At 35.7% G+C, this 19289-nt stretch overlaps 1 protein-coding gene across 1 annotated transcript; it reads left to right on the forward strand.

Moving 5' to 3' along the window:
* Window positions 1–3178: 3178 nt before the first annotated feature.
* Window positions 3179–18053, forward strand: LOC129902287 (aldehyde oxidase 4-like). Its single transcript, XM_055977456.1, has 10 exons — window positions 3179–3413; window positions 5657–7330; window positions 13222–13487; window positions 13615–13824; window positions 13924–14142; window positions 14286–15251; window positions 15412–15507; window positions 16026–16124; window positions 16591–16780; window positions 17507–18053. Exons 1-10 carry the CDS (start codon window positions 3266–3268, stop codon window positions 17728–17730), a joined length of 4092 nt encoding a protein of 1363 aa, XP_055833431.1. The 5' UTR covers window positions 3179–3265; the 3' UTR covers window positions 17731–18053.
* Window positions 18054–19289: the final 1236 nt, after the last annotated feature.

A 19289-nucleotide genomic window follows, 5' to 3' on the forward strand; every position in this document is an offset into this window, starting at 1 on the left:
CAAATTTGTTGATGAGTAGTAGTTTTTGGATCTTTAGTAATCATATATCTAATAAAACTCATTGCTTACAGTAAAGAAGTGCTTTTGCGTGCGAAAGACGAATTCAAATTTATAGTTTGTGAGATTTGACTTTATTATATATATATATATATGACATATATTCGTCTACATTTAATAAATTTTTTTGTAACTTTATTAATTTACCCTAAATTAATATTTGCCGTTGCTGTGATATTCATATTGCCTTGTTTACATCCTTTGCATTTAAAGACTATATAATTATTTTCTTCGTATAATCTTTTTGCTTCTTGTATTATTTCTATATTCATTAATTCTTCTTGTTCTGTTTCTATAGTACTTTCTGTCTCATTATCATCTAGTTCTTTTTGACTCGTATAGATATAGTCGGTATATATATATATATATACACACGATGAATTCACCAAATTTATAGGATTTGAATAAAAGTTAGTGAGTCCTCTTGAACTCGTACTTTCTATGCTAGCTCCGTCCGCATTTGCGTGCAAAACTTGTTATACTACACAGTTTGTTCATGTAGCTAGTACACTCCCAAAAGTAAAACCTTATTGGTATTCGATGTTTACATCAAACAAATTAATATATGATATATATGCACGTAAACTTCTATAACTTAATTATCAGTACCCCACAAGAAGGTTAAAAAAATAATCTGTATTCAATGCTTACACCAAACAAATAGACACCTGACATATATTTGCACATAAACTTTTCTATGATTGACCATGGATATGTGCGATATTATTTTTTCCATTTAATTAAGTCATTTAATTATAATAAATTATTATAATTTGATATAAACAATGAAAATGAGTAGATATGTGGAGATATTATCTTTTAATTATATTTAAAATGATAGTTAAATTTTAATGGCCTATTAAAAATCTCATTATTATCCCACCTAATTTTTGTTGTGGAAGCAAGCTAAGTACTTTTAAAATTGACAAATACTGATATTTAGTCCTTTTTTTTTATGAAATTTCAAAGTAGATTGACTTTCGAATCCTAATTTTGTCAAAGTTCCAGTTACTTAGAAAAGCTAAACGTGTTTGGTTCTTCTTTTTTCACTAACAAAAACAAGAAAGTGACATAAGTAAAACAACAACAACATACCCAGTGGGATCCCATAAGTGGAGTCTGGGGAGGGTAGGGTGTACGCAGACCTTACCACTACCTCATAGAGATAGAGAGGATGTTTCTGAAAAACCATCGGCTCAAAAGACACATTCCAGGTATAAGTAAAAATAAATAAGTAAATAAATACATAAGTAAAGTAAATAAATACATATATTTATATACAGGGAGAGATAGAGAGAGCATATTGATAAAAAAAATGATGCAAGTTTTACAAGACAAGGACAATAACGATTAAAATATAATATGGTAATCAAAACAAAATAAAACACCGCAACTCTAATGGCACGCCTAGACCTACGACCACCCTAAATCGACAAATGGCAAGATACCATTCTACCTCTACTAGCCTTCTACCCTAATTCACGACCTCCACTCTTTTTTATCTAAGGTCATGTCCTCGGTGATATGGAGTAGTGCCATATCTTGTCTAATCACCTCTCCCCAATACTTTTTTGGTCTACCCATACCTCTTCGCATAGCCCCCAAATCCAATCGCTCGCACCTCCTAACTGAGGCATCGATACCCCTCCTCTGCACACGTCCAAACCATCTCAGTCTCGCTTCTCTCATCTTGTCTGCCACAGAGTCCACTCCCACCTTCTCCCGAATGACCTCATTCCTAATCTTATCACTCCTAGTGTGTCCACACATTCATCTCAGCATTCTCATCTCCGCAACATGCATCTTCTGGACATGAGATTTCTTTACCGGTCAACACTCCACTCCGTATAACAACGTCGGTCTAACCACCATTCTGTAGAACTTACCTTTAAGTTTATGTGGTACTTTCTTGTCACACAGGACTCCATAGGCAAGCCTCCATTTCAACCACGCTTCCCCAATACGATGCGTGACATCCTCATCGATATCCCCACTGCTCTGGTTGATGGATCCAAGGTATTTAAAGCTTTCAGTCTTGGAGATAGGCTGAGTGGCAAGCTTCACTTCTATGCCCTTTTCATCCATCACACTACTTAATTTGCACTCCAAGTATTCTGTTTTGGTCCTGCTTAATCTAAATCCTTTGGACTCCAGAGTATGTCTCCAAACCTCCAACCTATCATTAACTCTCTCCCGAATCTCATCAATTAAAACTATGTCGTCCGCAAATAGCATACACCATGGAACCTCCTCTTGAATAGACCGTGTCAGCTTATCTATCACTAAGGCAAAAAGAAAAGGACTCAGTACAGATCCCTGATGTAGTCCCATCTCAACAGGAAAATGCTCCGAGTCACCTCCCACCTTCCTAACTCGAGTCTTGGCTCCATCATACATGTCCTTTATCTCTGTAATATACACCACCGAAACACCTTTAACCTCCAAAAACCTCCAGAGAACATCCTTCAGATGTTTTTCACAAGCCTTTTCAATATCAATGAATACCATATGAAGATCCTTTTTTCTTTCTCTAAATTTCTCCACCAGTCTCCACATAAGATGGATTGCTTCAGTAGTCGATCGCTCCGACATGAATCCGAACTAATTCTCCGAGATAGGCACTCCTCTCCTCACCCTCAATATAATTTCATAAGTGAAGTCTATGGAGAATAATATATACACAATCTTACTCGTACCTTGTAAAAGTAGAGATGCTATTTCTGATAGACACTCGACTCAAGAAAAACATATCAAAATAACAAGAATGTAAAGAAAATACAATAGCGAACAAACAAAAACAATGAAGTAGAGTGAACAATAGCATCAACAAAATAATATGATCACTAAAGCAAATGAAACAACATGTAATACTAAAATCGAATACTTAGACAGTAGGAGAATAATAATAACAATATTACTAAAAAGGGATCAAGACAATACTTGACCTATTAACCTTTTATTCTAATCCTTGAACTTGATATCTTCCTATTTTGGATTATGTACTTGATAAACGGTAGGTGAGTATGTCCTGTTTAATCACATGGCAGAGAAAGGTAGCTAAACAAATTTACTCACTACTAGCAATTCTCATCACACTATAAATAATTCAAGAAATGTTCATGAATCTATATGAGGGAAATAATTTATAGACCTAACTATTTTTATTTTTTTGGCTTAGAATAAACAAAAATAAATTTATATTTTTTATATGGAGGTGTCAGAGAGAAATGGGAACTTAGTCTTTGCAGTTAATGGAGAGAGAATTGAGTTATCATGTGTAGATCCTTCTACTACTTTGCTTCAATTCTTGAGATATCATGCTTCTTTCAAGAGTCCCAAACTTGGTTGTGGTGAAGGTAAATTCTCCTTTCCCTTATTTTGTTCTTTTGTTTTGTTACTCATTTGATACTCGCTTTGGAGCTCGATTATTCTGAACTCAAGTTAGAACTCGAGAGGTTTAGTTAAAGACAAATGTTGTTTACTATAATAAAAAAGACCTGATATACTTTTCAACTTTGTCATTTATTGTTGATATACTCCTAATTACACCAAAATGCGGCTCACATATACTCCTACCGTTATAAATATGTCTCATATATACTACTACCATTATAAAAGTGGCTCACATATACCCTTTTATCTAGAGGAAGTGAAAAAAAATTAATTTTACATTGATTTTTAATTTTCAAAAAACTCATGTAGGGGTATACATGATCTTTTTCACACATATTTTTTTTTGACTTCCTTGATTATCATTATTTGAGTTCCTTACTCTTAATTACTTTTTTCTTTCACTCTTTAGTGTACAAATATGATAAATAAAATAAAAGATGTGTGACTGAAAAAAAAAAGTAAGAAAAAAATGTAAAACTAATTTTTTCCAGCTATATTGTAATTTATTTTTTGTACGTGTAAAAACATTTGGGGCATATATGATAAATTTTACAAGAAAGTTAGTAAAAAAAAAATTTAACTGTCAAAAAAATAATCTAAATTAGCCATTGCTACAAGGAAAAAAAAATACATGTGAGAAAGATCAAATATACCCCTACATGAATGTTTATATTTAATTTTTTTAAGAAATAAATTTAATTGATTTTTTTTACTTCTATTAGAGGAAAAAGATATATGTGAGTCATTTGTGTAACAATAGAGGTATATATGAACCACTTTTATAATGAGTGGTATATCAACTCTAATTGACAAAGTTGAGGGGGTATATCTGACCTTTTTCCTTTGGCACAAAAACCTGTTCTAGGGACCAACCTGTCCAGGATACACCTAAAGTATGAAAACTCGAAAAATCAAGATATTTAGGTGTGTTAGTTACCATTAACTCAAATGAATATGATTGGGTATAAATATGGAGTGCATGGCATTTTTTTGTGTGTGTGTTTATAAAAGAATTAATGACGTGGTCGAATCATCGTTTGTCACATGGACAAACTGGTTTTACAAAATCGGATGAGTTTTCAATTAACCTATAATGGCATGAATGAGCCTTTTCTTTAACAAAAATGACATAGATGAGCAAACTTTTAACATATAGCATAGATGAGCTTTTTCTCAAAGTTTGATGTCATATTTGAGCCTTTTTCCTTTTTTAATTTATTTCATAAGGAATGACATATTTCTATATTTGAGAATCTTTAAATTTTAAACTTTCTATTTCAGTCTCAATGACATGCTCGTGTAGCCATATAAAATGCCATAGCATGTTTAAGACTGCAAGTTCTAAAAGTCTTTCTTTCGAAACTTTATGTTCAGTAAAATATCGTTATATGAATGGAGGGAATAGTTATTATTTTTGTTTGATTTTTCCTATTATTTGAGCATGTAAATGTAGCATTTACCCTTTTTTGACACACTGAGATACTTGATTCCTCCTTTCAGCAACTTTAGATAGATGGAGCTCTTCTTTGCTTCTTTATGTTAATTTCAACTTTTGCCAAATCCAGTTAAATGTTTGTGTCACATATTTAGTTTTTAGTTTGTATAATACTTAGCTGATAAAGGGGAGTTTTGAAGCAATGATAAATCGTCTCCGTGTGACCTATAGGTCAGGGTACGAGCCGTGGAATCAACCGCTGATGCTTACGTTAGGGTAGGAAGTAGGCTGCCTATACTACACCCCTTTGGGGTGCGTACTTGAGTGATATGGGTCTAAGATGAGTTTAAATGAAGTAGCTCATATAGTTGCCCCGAACTCGTTTGGATAGAGGCGTAGTAGCTGGTAGTTGTTGCATAGTATTGACATAAAAGAGCTTAAATTGATTGATATAGTCAGTGATGATTCATATAGCCGACCCAACTTTCTTGGGATTGAGGCTTAGTTGTTATTTTTGTTGTATGATATTGACGTAAATACACTTAGATTGAGAATATGATCAGCAATAATTCATATAGTCTGGCCAACTTGCTTGGGATTGAGGCTTAGTTGTTATCATCGTTGTATAATAGTGACATAGCTGAGCTTAAGTTGAGCGATATGGTCCGTAAATAATTCATATATAGCTGACCCCAACTTTCTTGGGCTTGAGGCTTAGTTGTTATTGTTATCGGAAATTGAGATTTTGCTTGTAATTTTGATGATTTTCAGGTGGTTGTGGAGCTTGTGTTGTTTTAGTCTCAAAGTATGATCCTAAACTAAACAGAGCTGAAGATTTTAGTGTGAGTTCATGCCTTACACTTATTTGCAGTTTAAATGGTTGTGCAATTACTACAAGTGATGGCCTTGGTAACACTAGAGATGGTTATCACCCAATTCATCAAAGATTTGCTGGTTTCCATGCATCTCAATGTGGATTTTGCACTCCTGGGATGTGTATGTCATTTTACTCAGCTCTCATCAACGCCGATAAACAGAACAATCAAGATTCTCCACAAAAAGGATTCTCTAATCTATCTTCATTTGAAGCTGAAAAGTCCATTTCGGGAAACCTTTGTCGTTGCACTGGATACCGGCCCATCGCTGATGCCTGCAAGAGTTTCGCTTCTGATGTTGATATAGAGGATTTGGGATTCAATGCCTTTTGGAAAAAAGGAGATTCCAGGGAAACCAAAGCGAGTAAGTTGCCTCCGTATGATCCAAGTAAGGATCTTGTTAGATTTCCTGAATTCATGAAAAGTGAATCCATCACACTTTTGGATTCCACGAGGTACTCTTGGTTTAGTCCTGTTTCTATAAAGGAGCTACAAGGCTTGTTGAAGTATGGTCTGGCTGAAAATGTCGGGAGCGTTAAAATAGTTGTTGGTAATACTGGCACTGGTTATTATAAGGAAACACAGCGATATGACCAGTACATCGATCTGAGGCATATCCCTGAACTTTCGATCCTCAATAGGAATCACAAAGGAATCGAAATCGGAGCAACTGTGACAATATCTAGAGTTATTTCATTCTTGAATGAGGGAACCAAAGTCAATTTGAGTTTATATGGAGAGATGGTGTCCCGGAAGTTGGCTCAACATATGGAGAAGATTGCTAATCCGTTTGTCAGAAACACTGCTAGTGTGGGGGGAAATTTAGCTATGGCACAGAAGTTTGGTTTTCCTTCTGATATGTCTACATTATTTCTTGGAGTGGATGCTACGGTTAGTATATTGACCATTCGAGGACAAGAAAAGGTTAAATGGGAGGAGCTCTTAGCAAGGCCAGCACTAGACTCAAGAAGTGTGCTTCTAAGTGTCTGGATCCCATTCAAAAAGAGCGGCAATTTTCTTCTGAACTTTCTGTTTGAAACCTATCGAGCTGCACCAAGACCTCTCGGGAGTGCATTGGCGTATGTAAATGCTGCTTTCTTAGCTGATGTTTCTCCTCACAGGAATGGAGTTGTGATAGATTCTATCAGGTTGGCATATGGTGCTTTTGGGACAAATCATGCCATAAGGGCCAAAACAGTAGAGAAATATTTAACCGGGAAGATATTGAACGTCAAGATTCTGTATGAAGCACTGAAATTAGTCAAGCTAGATGTAATCTCTGAACCGGGGACTTCATACCCCGAATACCGGTCAAGCTTGGCTGTCAGTTTTCTATTCAAGTTTCTGCATCCTTTTATGGATGTGGATTCTGCAATTTCCAGTGGTTTGTTCGATGGAATTGGTGAAACTTTTTTAGAAGATGGTTCTGGAAGTAATGATGATGGTGATACTAGTCAAGGAAATACGCAGACAATAATATCATCTGGTGAGCAGGTTGTGGAATCAAGTACCGAGTACTATCCAGTTGGTGAACCGTTGGAAAAGTATGGAGCTGCAATGCAAGCTTCTGGTTTGTTTCTCTCTCTCTCTCTCTCTCTCTCTCTCTTTCTGTTTCATCTTTGTGCATGTTAAGCCCAATTGTGTATTATTCTCTCTTCTTACTTTCCTGGCTTTGACAATGCTTATGTTTGGAGATATAGTTATGACAAAGGCCTAGGGTACTTTCAAGTTGTCAATAATATTGAGCTACTACGTGATCATGACAATATACTAATGCATAGATCTTCTTTACTTTAAGGCCTTTTGATTATGATGCATCATGAACGTGCCTATATATGATCAGGATGAGCAGCGGTTAGATATAGGGGCAGGGGCAGGGAAAAGAGTCGAGTCGATCAGGCTCGATGATCAGAAGAAGCAAAACACAATCAGGATTTTGGCTGAAAAAGAATCTAGTCTATGGATACCATGACTGATCACCATCTATGATGATTATTACATTCCAAATTAAGCTCAAGCATGCATAAGACATAATTGAACATTTTCCATATTCTCTATATTTTGAGATGTTTGGGACTGAGGCGTAGTAGTTATTGTGTTGTCAATTCGATGATACAAATCATTAGAAATCTGTTTTCTCAGACGGGGCCAAGTCTGATAATAACACGATGTGAATGACCAGTATCTTTAAGCTTCTCCGATAAATGGAAATCAATAAAAAATGATGATACATTCCGGTCTCTTTATTTCTTCATAAATGTCCATTAGATTTCCATTCTACAATCATTGAACATATTCAGGATGGAGTCTAGAGGAACTTGTTCAAAGTAACTCTTCAAAAGGATATAGGAAATATGTTGATATGTTTCTTGTATATGCATAAAACAATTGCTAAGATTCATTCCATTGCCAAGTCTTAGGTATAACCTGTGTTGCTCGGACGCTTCAAAAATTCCGACAGGTGACTGTCGGATCCTCCAAAAGCAGTGCGTTTGGAGGATCAGACACGGGTGCAGCCTGTGCGATAATATTTTTGGAGATTCCGAGCAACATAGGGTACAACTATAAGGCTGATCGAGTGGAGTCATTTAGTGGTATTAATACATATTCATCAGAACTTGTTTCTGGTTATCAATGTCAACATTTCTCTTTCCTTTATTTACTTTTATTTTTTGGGACATGGCTTAAACTATTTTGTTCTCGAGATGGTTGCTATTTTCTTGATCAGCAGTTATTCTCATTGTTTTCTTTTTCTGTTGCTCCTTTTGCAATACTCCCTTTGGCAGTACGGCTCGGGTTTTGTATAATCATAGAGAGTGGTAACGAATGTAGAGGATTCGTTTATCCAACCCATGTTAGACTTTTAAACTTATAAGAAAAATAAGGTTCAACAGAACTTTTTCATTCATATGGCATATTACAAAAGGCTTAGACACATATAGCTATATAAGCTTTTTAAAAGTTAGTAGAGACCATACCTATCCAACCACTATTGACTTTCTTACAAAACATATTCCGTAAAGCAAGGACTACCTTTTCTTTACAAACTAAATATAATATTCAAAAGAGAACTATTAAACTAAACACTATCGAGAAAAATTTCATTTTCTAACACTCCTCCTTGAGATTTTTCTTGGATACTCCCAGCTTAGCCCTTAGAACTTCAAATTTCCCCTTCGGAAGAGCCTTGGTCATGATGTTTGCAATCTGTTGATCTGAGCTGCAATGAACAAATTTAACTTCGCCATCCTTCTCTGCTTGCCTGATAGCGTGAAACTTCACATTTATATGCTTGCTACGACCATGTTGCACAGGATTTTTTGGCCATAGATATTGCTGACTTATTGTCAACCTTAATGACAGTAGCTTCAATGTCATTTTGCCCCAGATCACGTAGAATCTTTCTTAACCATAGAGCCTGATTAGTTGCACCAGCAGCGGCGATATATTCAGCTTCTGCAGAAGATTGAGCTACCACCTCTTGCTTCTTTGAATTCCATGAGAACATATGCCTGAACTAAGTATAAAAGCATATCCAAAAGTGCTTTCCATATCATCAAAGCTTCCTGCCCAATCACTATCTGAATAACCCATCAATTTCCCTTGCTTTTCCTTTTTAAACCAAATACCATAATCAACAGTTCCCTTGATATACCTCAATGTTCGCTTAGCGACACCAAGATGAACTTGACTTGGAGCATGCATAAATCTAGACAGAAGACTTGCGGTGAACATGAGATCAGGTCTTGTTGCTGTCAAATACAACAAACTACCCATTAGGCTTCTATAAACTGCAGGATCAACCCTATCACCTCCTTCAAACTTTGAAATCTTTTCATTGTGAACCAATTGGGTCGATACAAGCTTGCATCTCTCCATCTCAAATCTTTTAAGAATATCCCATGCATATTTTCTCTGAGAAATGAAGATTCCATCAGTAGCTTGATGAATCTCCATTCCCAAAAAGTAATTCATTGCACCCAAATCTGACATTTTAAACTTAGTCTCCATTTCTTGCTTGAACTGATTCATCATAGCTTCATTGCTTCCTGTGTTAACAGAAGATCATCAACATAGAGTGAAAACAAGCACATCTCCTCCTTTTGCCTTCTTCACATATAAAGTGGCTTCATTTTCACTTCTCTTGAAGCCACGATAAATAATATGAGAATCAATCTTACTGTACCAGGCTCGAGGAGCCTGCTTTAATCCATACAATACCTTATGTAGCTTGTAGACTTTATCCTCCATTCCTGCAACTGTCCATTTAAGAATGTCGATTTCACATCCATAGGATACAACTTCCAATTTGATTGAGCTGCCAAAGCAAATAGAAGCCTTATTGTATCATGTCGTGCAACAGGTGCAAATGTGTCTCCATAATCCAGACCTGCAACTTGCACGTAAGCCTTCACAACAAACCTTGCCTTGTATTTATAAACTGAACCATCTGGATTAAATTTGGTTCAATAAACCCATTTCACCCCTATTACATTTCTGTCTTTGGGTTTATCAACCAACTTCCAAGTGTCATTTCTCTATCATACCAATCTCCTCCTTCGTAGCTTCAATCCAAACTTCAAATCTTGATGCTTCTTGATAGCTATTTGGTTCCGAGATTGAAACATTACATCCTTCATATATCTCAGAAAGGGACTTTGTCTTCAAAATGGGCGAATCAAGTGAGGATTGCAGTGGACGCAAATTCTGAAAACCTGCATTATCTTTCTCAATTTGCTCCTTATCTCAGTTCCAATAAGCATTCTTGTCTACTACTACATCTCTTATGATGAGAATACTTTTTGTTTGCAAGTTGAAAACTCTATAACCCTTGGCTTGCAATGAATAACCAATAAATATCCCCAATTCACCTTTCGGTTCAAGTTTGCTTCTTTTGACCGAAGGAACATGAGAATAGCAAATCGAACCAAAGATTTTTAAGTGCTTGGCAGATGGTTTTATTCCACTCCATGCCTCAATAGGAGTTTTTTCATCCACAACTTTAGTTGGCAGCCTATTTAATAGATACACTGAAGTATAAATAGCTTCTGCCCAAAAGCTTTGTGGTAGATTCTTTTCAAGCAACAAACATCTAGTTATTTCAACAACAGTCCTATTCTTCCTCTCCGAGACTCCATTTTGTTCGGGTTAATAACTCACTGTCAACTTATGATCAATCCCCATATCTTCAGAATACTTATTGAACTCATTTGAAGTGTATTCACCACCATTGTCCGACCTCAAAGACTTCAACTTACGACCACTTTATCTTTCAACAAAAGCTTTAAATTTCTTATAAACTCAAAATACTTGAGACTTGTTACTCAAAAAATACACCAAATCATCCTTGTTAAGTCATCAATAAAGAGAACAAAGTATTTATTTTGTCCTAAAGATGATGTCTGTACACATCAGTGTGAACTAGTTCAAGTTTTTCAGTTGCCCTCCAGGGAGCATTTTTAGGAAATGCTTTCCTGTGTACCTTACCCATCTGACATGATTCACAAACTTCTTTAAATAGTGAAATCTCAGGAAAATCCTTAGTCAATCCCTTTTCATACATAAACTTTAAAGTAGCATAGTTAAAATGACCATATCTTTTGTCCCACAACCATGACTCATCCATACTTGCAAAATTTGCACTATCAAACTTCCCATCTAAAGGAAATTTTTTATCCACCATTTCTACTTTAACAATCAACTATCTTCAGAGTCAAAAATCAAATAATGTTTGCCCTTAAAAAATAAGGAACAACCTTTAGACATCATTTGAGCCACACTTAACAAGTTACATGCTAAACAAGGAACATACAACACATCATGTATAAACTTTGTATCTTGTGTAGTTTGAAAGGCAACTGAACCCTTTCCATGTGCATCGACTGTTTCACCATTTCCCATCCTAACTTTAGCTTTGAACGACTTGTCCAGTGTGTGAAACAAGAGCTCATTGTGTGACATATGACTCGTACATCCACTGTCTATGAAGCATGAGGATTTGTTGCTTGTGTTTTCTTCGTGAGAAGACATAAAAAAGCTTTCTTCTTCCTTTTCCGACTCTTCAACAAAATTTTCCTGCTGCGCATGACGTTGTTGTGGTTGATTCTGCTTGACCCTAAAATTTTTCTCAATATGACCCATCTTTTTACAGAATCTACACTGAATGGATGGCTTTCCTTTGAACCAACAGTCTTTTTCTTGATGATTGGTTCTTTTACAATGGCTGCAAGGTGGAACCTTCCCTTTCTTTGAAGATTCCTTCCATGGTTTTCTCTTTGCTACCTTATCTCCTTCTATTCTTCTATTGTCCTTCACAGGCTGCTTGCCTTTATGTTGTGCCTAAAATGCCACTTCTTCTACTTATGCATCTCTTTTACTTGATCTTTGTTCTTGGGCTTGCAACTTGCTGATCAATTCTGCAACCGATAAAGTCTTCAAATCACAAGATTCCTCTATTGCTGAAATCTTGGACTCGAACCTTGCTGGTAAGCTTATCGTCATCTTCTCTACCACCTTTGAATCTTGAAAAGTTGCACAAAACAACCTTATTTTGTTTACGATCTCCACAAGTTTAGCAGAATACTCTTTCACAGTATCTCCTTCTTTCATCCTTAACATCTCAAATTCTCTTTTGAGAGTTAAAGAGTTCGACAGCCTTCACTTTGTCACTTCCATCAAAATCCTCTTTTAGCTTCTCCCATGCTTCTTTGGGCGTTTCACAAGCCATTATTCTTGTGAAAATCACATCTGAAAGTGCTGAATGAAGACATGTGAGAGCCTTTGGTTTCCTTGACTTTGCATCTTCATAAATCTTCATTTGTGCAACTGTTGGATTTGGTCCAAGTGGAGGAGTATCATCTTCACTTTCTATTGTTTCCCATTGACTAAGAGCTTTGAGATAAGCCTTCGTCTTTTTCTCCCATATGTGATAATTTTCTCCTGTAAACGTAGGAGGGCCTGCACCCAAGAAGCTGTTGGATGCCATGTTACTGCTGCTCAGCTCTCACCTTAGAAGAACTGGAGAAAACCTTAGCTTTCTTGCTTTCACAGATCCCTCAAGAAGAAGGGCTCATGATACCACCGTTAGACTTTTAAACTTATAAGAAAAATAAGGTTCAGCAAAACTTCTTTTTCATTCATATGGCATATTACAAAAGGCTTAGACACATATAGCTATATACGCTTTTCATAAGTTAGTAGAGACCATACCTATCCAACCATTATTGACTTTCTTACAAAACATATTCCATAAAACAACGACTGCCTTTCCTTTACAAACTAAACATAATATTCAAAAGAGAACTATTAAACTAAAGACTATCTAGAAAAATCTCATTTTCTAACAACCCAATCTAGTTTGGAATTGATGTATAGTCGACAATTGATATAGGTTTCGCATATTAGATGATTGTTTTTCTCCGATATAACTTTGATTTTGTTGCCTAACATTGTTCTTTTCAGGTGAAGCTGTTTATGTTGATGACATTCCATCACCCCCGAACTGTCTACATGGAGCATTTATCTATAGTACAAAACCATTAGCAAGGGTAAAGAGCATTAGTCTCCAGCTCGAGTCTAATACATTGGCTGATGGAATTGTTGCTATTATTACATATAAAGATATCCCGAGCGGAGGGGAAAATATAGGTGCTTTGAGCCAGTTTGGTCCTGAACCTCTATTTGCAGAGGATCATTGCGAATATGCTGGAGACCGAATTGCTGTTGTGGTAAGCCATCATTTCAAGGTTCTATCTGCACGATCGGTTTTATGCAGCATTAATTATTCATATACTCGGTGCAGAAAATCTTTGAACTAGTTGGTTAAGCATGTTCAATTTTGTTGTGGAATGACAGGTTGCTAAAAGCCAGAGGTCTGCTGATGTGGCTGCAAGGACAGCTGTTGTTAAATATGACACAGAAGATACAGCTTCGTCGATTTTATCTGTTGAGGAGGCTGTAAAGAGATCAAGTTTTCTTCAAGGTCCCGTGTCTCTGGACACATATCCAATTGGTGATTTCTCGAAAGGAATGGCTGAAGCTGATCACAAGATTCTTTCCGCTGAGGTACTATGATTAGTTATCCGCTTCTACATTAGGTATGTTTAATCGTAAATGTCTGGTTATAGTTCAAATGTATAATTGATTAGTATCGATCATTTTCAGTTGAGACTTCCATCGGAGTACTACTTTTATATGGAGCCACAGACTACCTTAGCAGTTCCGGATGAAGACAAGACCATGGTTGTTTATGCTTCAACTCAGTTCCCCGAGTATACACATAGTGTGATTGCTCGTTGTCTTGGTGTTCCCGAGAATAATATCCGTGTGATAACAAGAAGGGCTGGAGGTGGCTTCGGTGGCAAGGCAATAAGAAGCATGCCAGTAAGTGACCTATTAACAGAAGAAAAGAAACTGAAAGTTTTAGAACAGTTTTGAAATATTAGCTATTGCTTTTGTTGAAATACTAGTGTAATGAATCATTCAGAATGCACTGATTCTAACTTGAGATTTGTGTGATACTTCAGGTTTCCACAGCCTGTGCACTTGCAGCATACAAGTTACGATGCCCTGTCAGGATATACGTCAACAGAAATACCGATATGGTAATAATAGGAGGAAGACACCCTTTGAAAGTAACATACAGTGTCGGATTCAAGTCAAATGGGAAGATCACAGCCTTATATGCTGATATCTTAGTAAACGGAGGAATATCGGATGATATAACCCCTGTCATAGCAGCTCATGTAATTGCAGCACTCAAAAAATACAATTGGGGTGCCTTTTCTTTCGATATAAGGAATTGCAAGACGAACCTTACCAGCAAATCATCCATGCGAGCACTCGGGGATGTCCAAGGATCTTATATCGCAGACGCTATAGTAGAACACATAGCGAGTGTACTGAAAATGGAGGTGGACTCTGTCATCAGTCAAAATATTCATACTTACGAAAGCCTTAAACTATTCTACAAGGATAGCGCAGGCGAATCAGGAGAATATACCTTGCCTAGTATCATGGATCAGTTGGCTACTTCCTCAAGATTCATCGATAGAAGAAAGATGGTTGATCAATTTAACCAGAAAAACACATGGAAGAAAAGGGGCATTTCTCGATTGCCAATAGTGCATGAAGTTAATCAACATGCAACACCAGCAAAAGTAAGCATTTTGCAGGATGGATCAATAGTTTGTGAAGTTGGAGGGGTTGAAATTGGACAAGGATTATGGACAAAGGTTAAACAGGTGATCGCGTATGCTCTTAGTTTAATCGAGAGAAGTTGGAGCGAAGAGCTTGTGGAGAAGGTCAGAATCATACAAATAGACACCTTAAGCTTAGTGCAAACTGGATATACTGCTGAAAGCACAAAGTCTGAATCAAGTTGTGAAGCGGCTCGACTTTGCTGTAATATCCTGGTTCAAAGACTGACACCCGTGAAGGAAAAACTTCAGGAAAAAAATGGTTCTGTCGATTGGACAACACTGATTCGCGAGGTTTTTCTTCTCTCTATATGTGCTGCTTTGTAACACTGAAAATGAATTGCACAATGTCTAGCTCGGGTTCTATTTGTTATGCATTGTTTTCCATGAGTCAGACATTTTAAAGGTTTAAATTCTTAAAACCCCATTGTTCTGCTGGCCTTTCTCTTTGCAGGCAGAAACTCAACAAATCAATCTACAAGCACATGCTTATTTTGTTCCAGGTTCAAGTTCCGGGCAATATTTGAACTATGGTGCTGCTGTCAGCGAGGTAAAGTTCTTTTTATCCACTTATTCTTCTGGTGAATGTATCGGCGTTGAAGCATTACATGCTATGTTGCTCAGACTCTCCAAAAATGTTGTTGCACACGTGTCAGATCCTCCAATAATGCACTACTTTTGGAGGATCAGACACGCACCTGGTGACATCTTTGAAGAGTCCGAGCAAAATCAACTCTCACAATTCATTGAGTGGATGCAATGCATGGTAGGACATTCATCTTTTGGAGATTTTTGCAATGAAAACCAATTAAGACCCCGTTTGGCCATAAATTCTTCTGCTTTTTTCAATATATTTCTTTTAAAACTAATTTGAAAAGAAAAAGAATTTTCTCTCACAAAGCATCCATGGAGTTTTTCAAGTGAAATGTATGTTCAGACACTTTAACTTTCAAATATCATTTTCAACTTACTTTCAAATGCTATTTTTTTTTTCAAATATCACTTGACTAATGTTTAAACGCCACTTTCTTATGATAAACTAACAATAAAGATGCTGATTAAATGCAGATTGAGATAGATATTTTGACAGGACAATCAAGAATTATACAGTCGGATATTATATATGACTGTGGTCAGAGCTTGAATCCGGCTACCGACTTGGGACAGGTTCATCTTCTAAAAGATTTTTCTCTTTTTGCTCTTGAAATTTACTAAATATGTACAAATATATTTAAGTTTCATAACTCCGTTATATATTAGCAAATGAAATCGTTGTCCTAAGATCCGAACCCATAAAATCCAAATCCTATGCTGCCTTTATTTACAAGGAATGAATGAAGGGTGTTCGTAACAAGGATGTTATATTCTTGTAGACGTTTTTCTCTTGATTTTACATGGACTTTGGACAATATTCGGTTGAAGTTGAAAAAAAAAGAGAAGTATTTCTGGATGTTGAAGTTGAAAAAAAGTATTTCGATGTTGCAATTGTGCTTGAACATGAATTTCACTATAAATTTTGCGAGTGAAAGTCATTTTTTTTCATTTGAAGTATACTCATACAAAATTTTCAATGTTTCACTAGCATTCGAATATGAAAGTTCAGTATTCACTAATACTCTATATATTTTTTCAGATTGAAGGGGCATTTGTACAAGGAATTGGATATTTTATGCTTGAAGAATATCTTACAAACGAAGACGGATTGATGGTTACAAATAGCACTTGGACATACCATATCCCAACAATTGACACCATACCTAAATGTTTAAACGTTCGTGTGCTAAACAGTGGACATCACAAAAAACGTATTCTATCGTCTAAAGGTACTTTTCTTTCCTCATTTCATCTTCTTTGCTTGCTTGGGTGAGTGATTTTTAAAAACTTAATCAACTCGAAGAAACACATGTTCCTTGTTCTAAGCTATGTTGCCCAGTGTCAAATGCATAGAATCATGTGTTCCACGTTTTAAGATATGTTGCTCAGACCCGCCAAGAATATTGTCTCTCCTATGTCAAATGCATAGAATCATGTGTTCCAGGTGCTAAGCTATGTTTTGATCAGACCCTCCAAGAATGTTGTCCCTCCCATGTCAAATGCATAGAATCACGTGTTCCACATTCTAAGCTATGTTTTGCTCAGACCCTTCAAAAATGTTGTTCCACCCGTTTCGAATGCATAAGATAATGTGTTCGCTCGGACCCTACAAAAATGTTATCGTACCCGTGTCAAATATGCATAGGATTATGTGTTCACCGTTCTAAGCTATGTTGCTTGATCAAAACCTCCAAAAATATTGTTGCACTAGTGTCGAATTCTCCAAAAATGCATAGAATCATGTGTTTCGCATTCTAATATTATGTTTCTCAAAACCTCCAAGAATTATGTAGTACCCGTGTCTGATCCTCCAAAACGCATAGCTATTTGAGGATTCGACACCCACCATGTTGTATTTTTTAAGAGTCCCGAGCAACATATATTCTTAAGTACATTCCAATGGGAAGCATTTCTGATAGCGTGGCTCGACATACTTAACATCATTAAATTTGCAGCTTCTGGTGAACCACCATTGCTTCTAGCAGCTACAGTCCATTCTGCTACAAGAGCAGCCATTAGAGAAGCAAGAAAACAGCTAAAAAGTTGGGACAAACTCGTTGAGTCCGATTCGAAATTCTATCTGGATGTACCTGCCATAATGCCTGTTGTAAAGACAACTTGTGGCCTAGACTATGTAGAGAAGTACTTGGAAACTTTGATCAACAAACCATCCACCTAAATTTTTCGATTTAGAGGGTACTATTTGTTGCCTGGATTTTAACAAAACGTGTTCTAACGTCCCTTAATTCTCATGTTGCTATGGTACGAGGGTCGATTGGAGCACCAATGCTAATATTGCAACTGTTCGATGGCTCGGATTTTATGTCAAGGTACTCTAATGTCTAGATGAAGCTAAATAGTTACTACAATATATTTTGCTTCATAGTTGTATTGATAGAAATATGAACAAATTTCACTTTGTTATTTATGTGTATAAAGACCTTATACTATAACCTATAATATATATATAACAGTAAAAATGTACTATCGTTCCCTCTTTTAGTCCTGTTTTGGTTGTGGTAGCATTATATTGTATGAGTTGACTACCACTATATTGAGCTTCATTGGTGGCCCCCAAACTTGATAGGTGGCGGACCGTGTCATTATTCATTTTCTTACTTCTAATTTATGAGGCAAAAACTCGTGCCACCTGCAGTTTGAAAAGCTAAACTTCAACCGCTAATAATACCGCGATGTAGACCAACTAATAGAGAAAAGATATAACTCATTGTTTGCGAAGTCTTGATCAATTATATAGACCATTTTAATTCTATTTATGGGAATTTGATAATCTATAAATCAGTGATTATCTCGTGTTTGAACATGATGAATTATTCTATGCCGATTTATTGTCAATCCACTTTGCAGCCTCATATGGGAACGAAAAAGTGGAGCATTTTATTCGTGGGTAAAATATACCGTACTTCATTTGGTCATTTATTTTTGAAGTAAATGTTAATTTTTTTTAATAGAAAAATCGTTAATAATTTTCAATTTCAAAATTAAGGCATATATTCTCTTAATTTCCTATCTTCTTACTTTCTAAATAAAATAATATTTGTCCCAAAAGTATCCATAGTGATAAGAGTATTCAAATCAAAATAATTGAAGTCAACAATCGTGGCAAATAAATTAACATTAAACAAAAAAAGAAAATCCAAATGCTTTAGTCTTATATCTCTTTGAAACTGAAAGAAATCTTTTTTTTTAATTTAAAAAATTATCGATTTAATTTATCAATTCTATAACTTCTTTCGACTACCTTCTATGTTTCTCTAATTACCCAAAGTTCCCACAAACTTTTCAAAATAAAAAAAGACATCCTTCACATTTTAAAATAATTGAGCTTATCACAATCAATTTCATGATTGAACTATTATTTTTTAATAAGAACCCACCATTTCATTATTTTATTTTTAAAAATTAATTTGAAGTTGTCTTTCAAAAAAAAGAAATAATCTAATATGATCAGTAATAATTTGAACCAAAAAATATCACTAATAATAAGGTGAATCATATTAATGACGACTTATGAAGTATTTCAACGAAATCGTAGCACAAATAGGGATTAAAAATGATAACAAAATGCATAAGTCGTTAGAAAGATTTCTAAACTATATATATATATATCCTAATTATTACCCTATTTCTTTTATTGGAAAGAAAGTTAAAGCACCCATAAATATCAGAAAAAAGAAAATTATTATTAGTACGATCCTTTTGAGATATAGCTTAACA

This window comes from Solanum dulcamara, chromosome 9, assembly GCF_947179165.1.
Source record: "Solanum dulcamara chromosome 9, daSolDulc1.2, whole genome shotgun sequence".
Classification (NCBI taxonomy): Eukaryota; Viridiplantae; Streptophyta; class Magnoliopsida; order Solanales; family Solanaceae; genus Solanum; species Solanum dulcamara.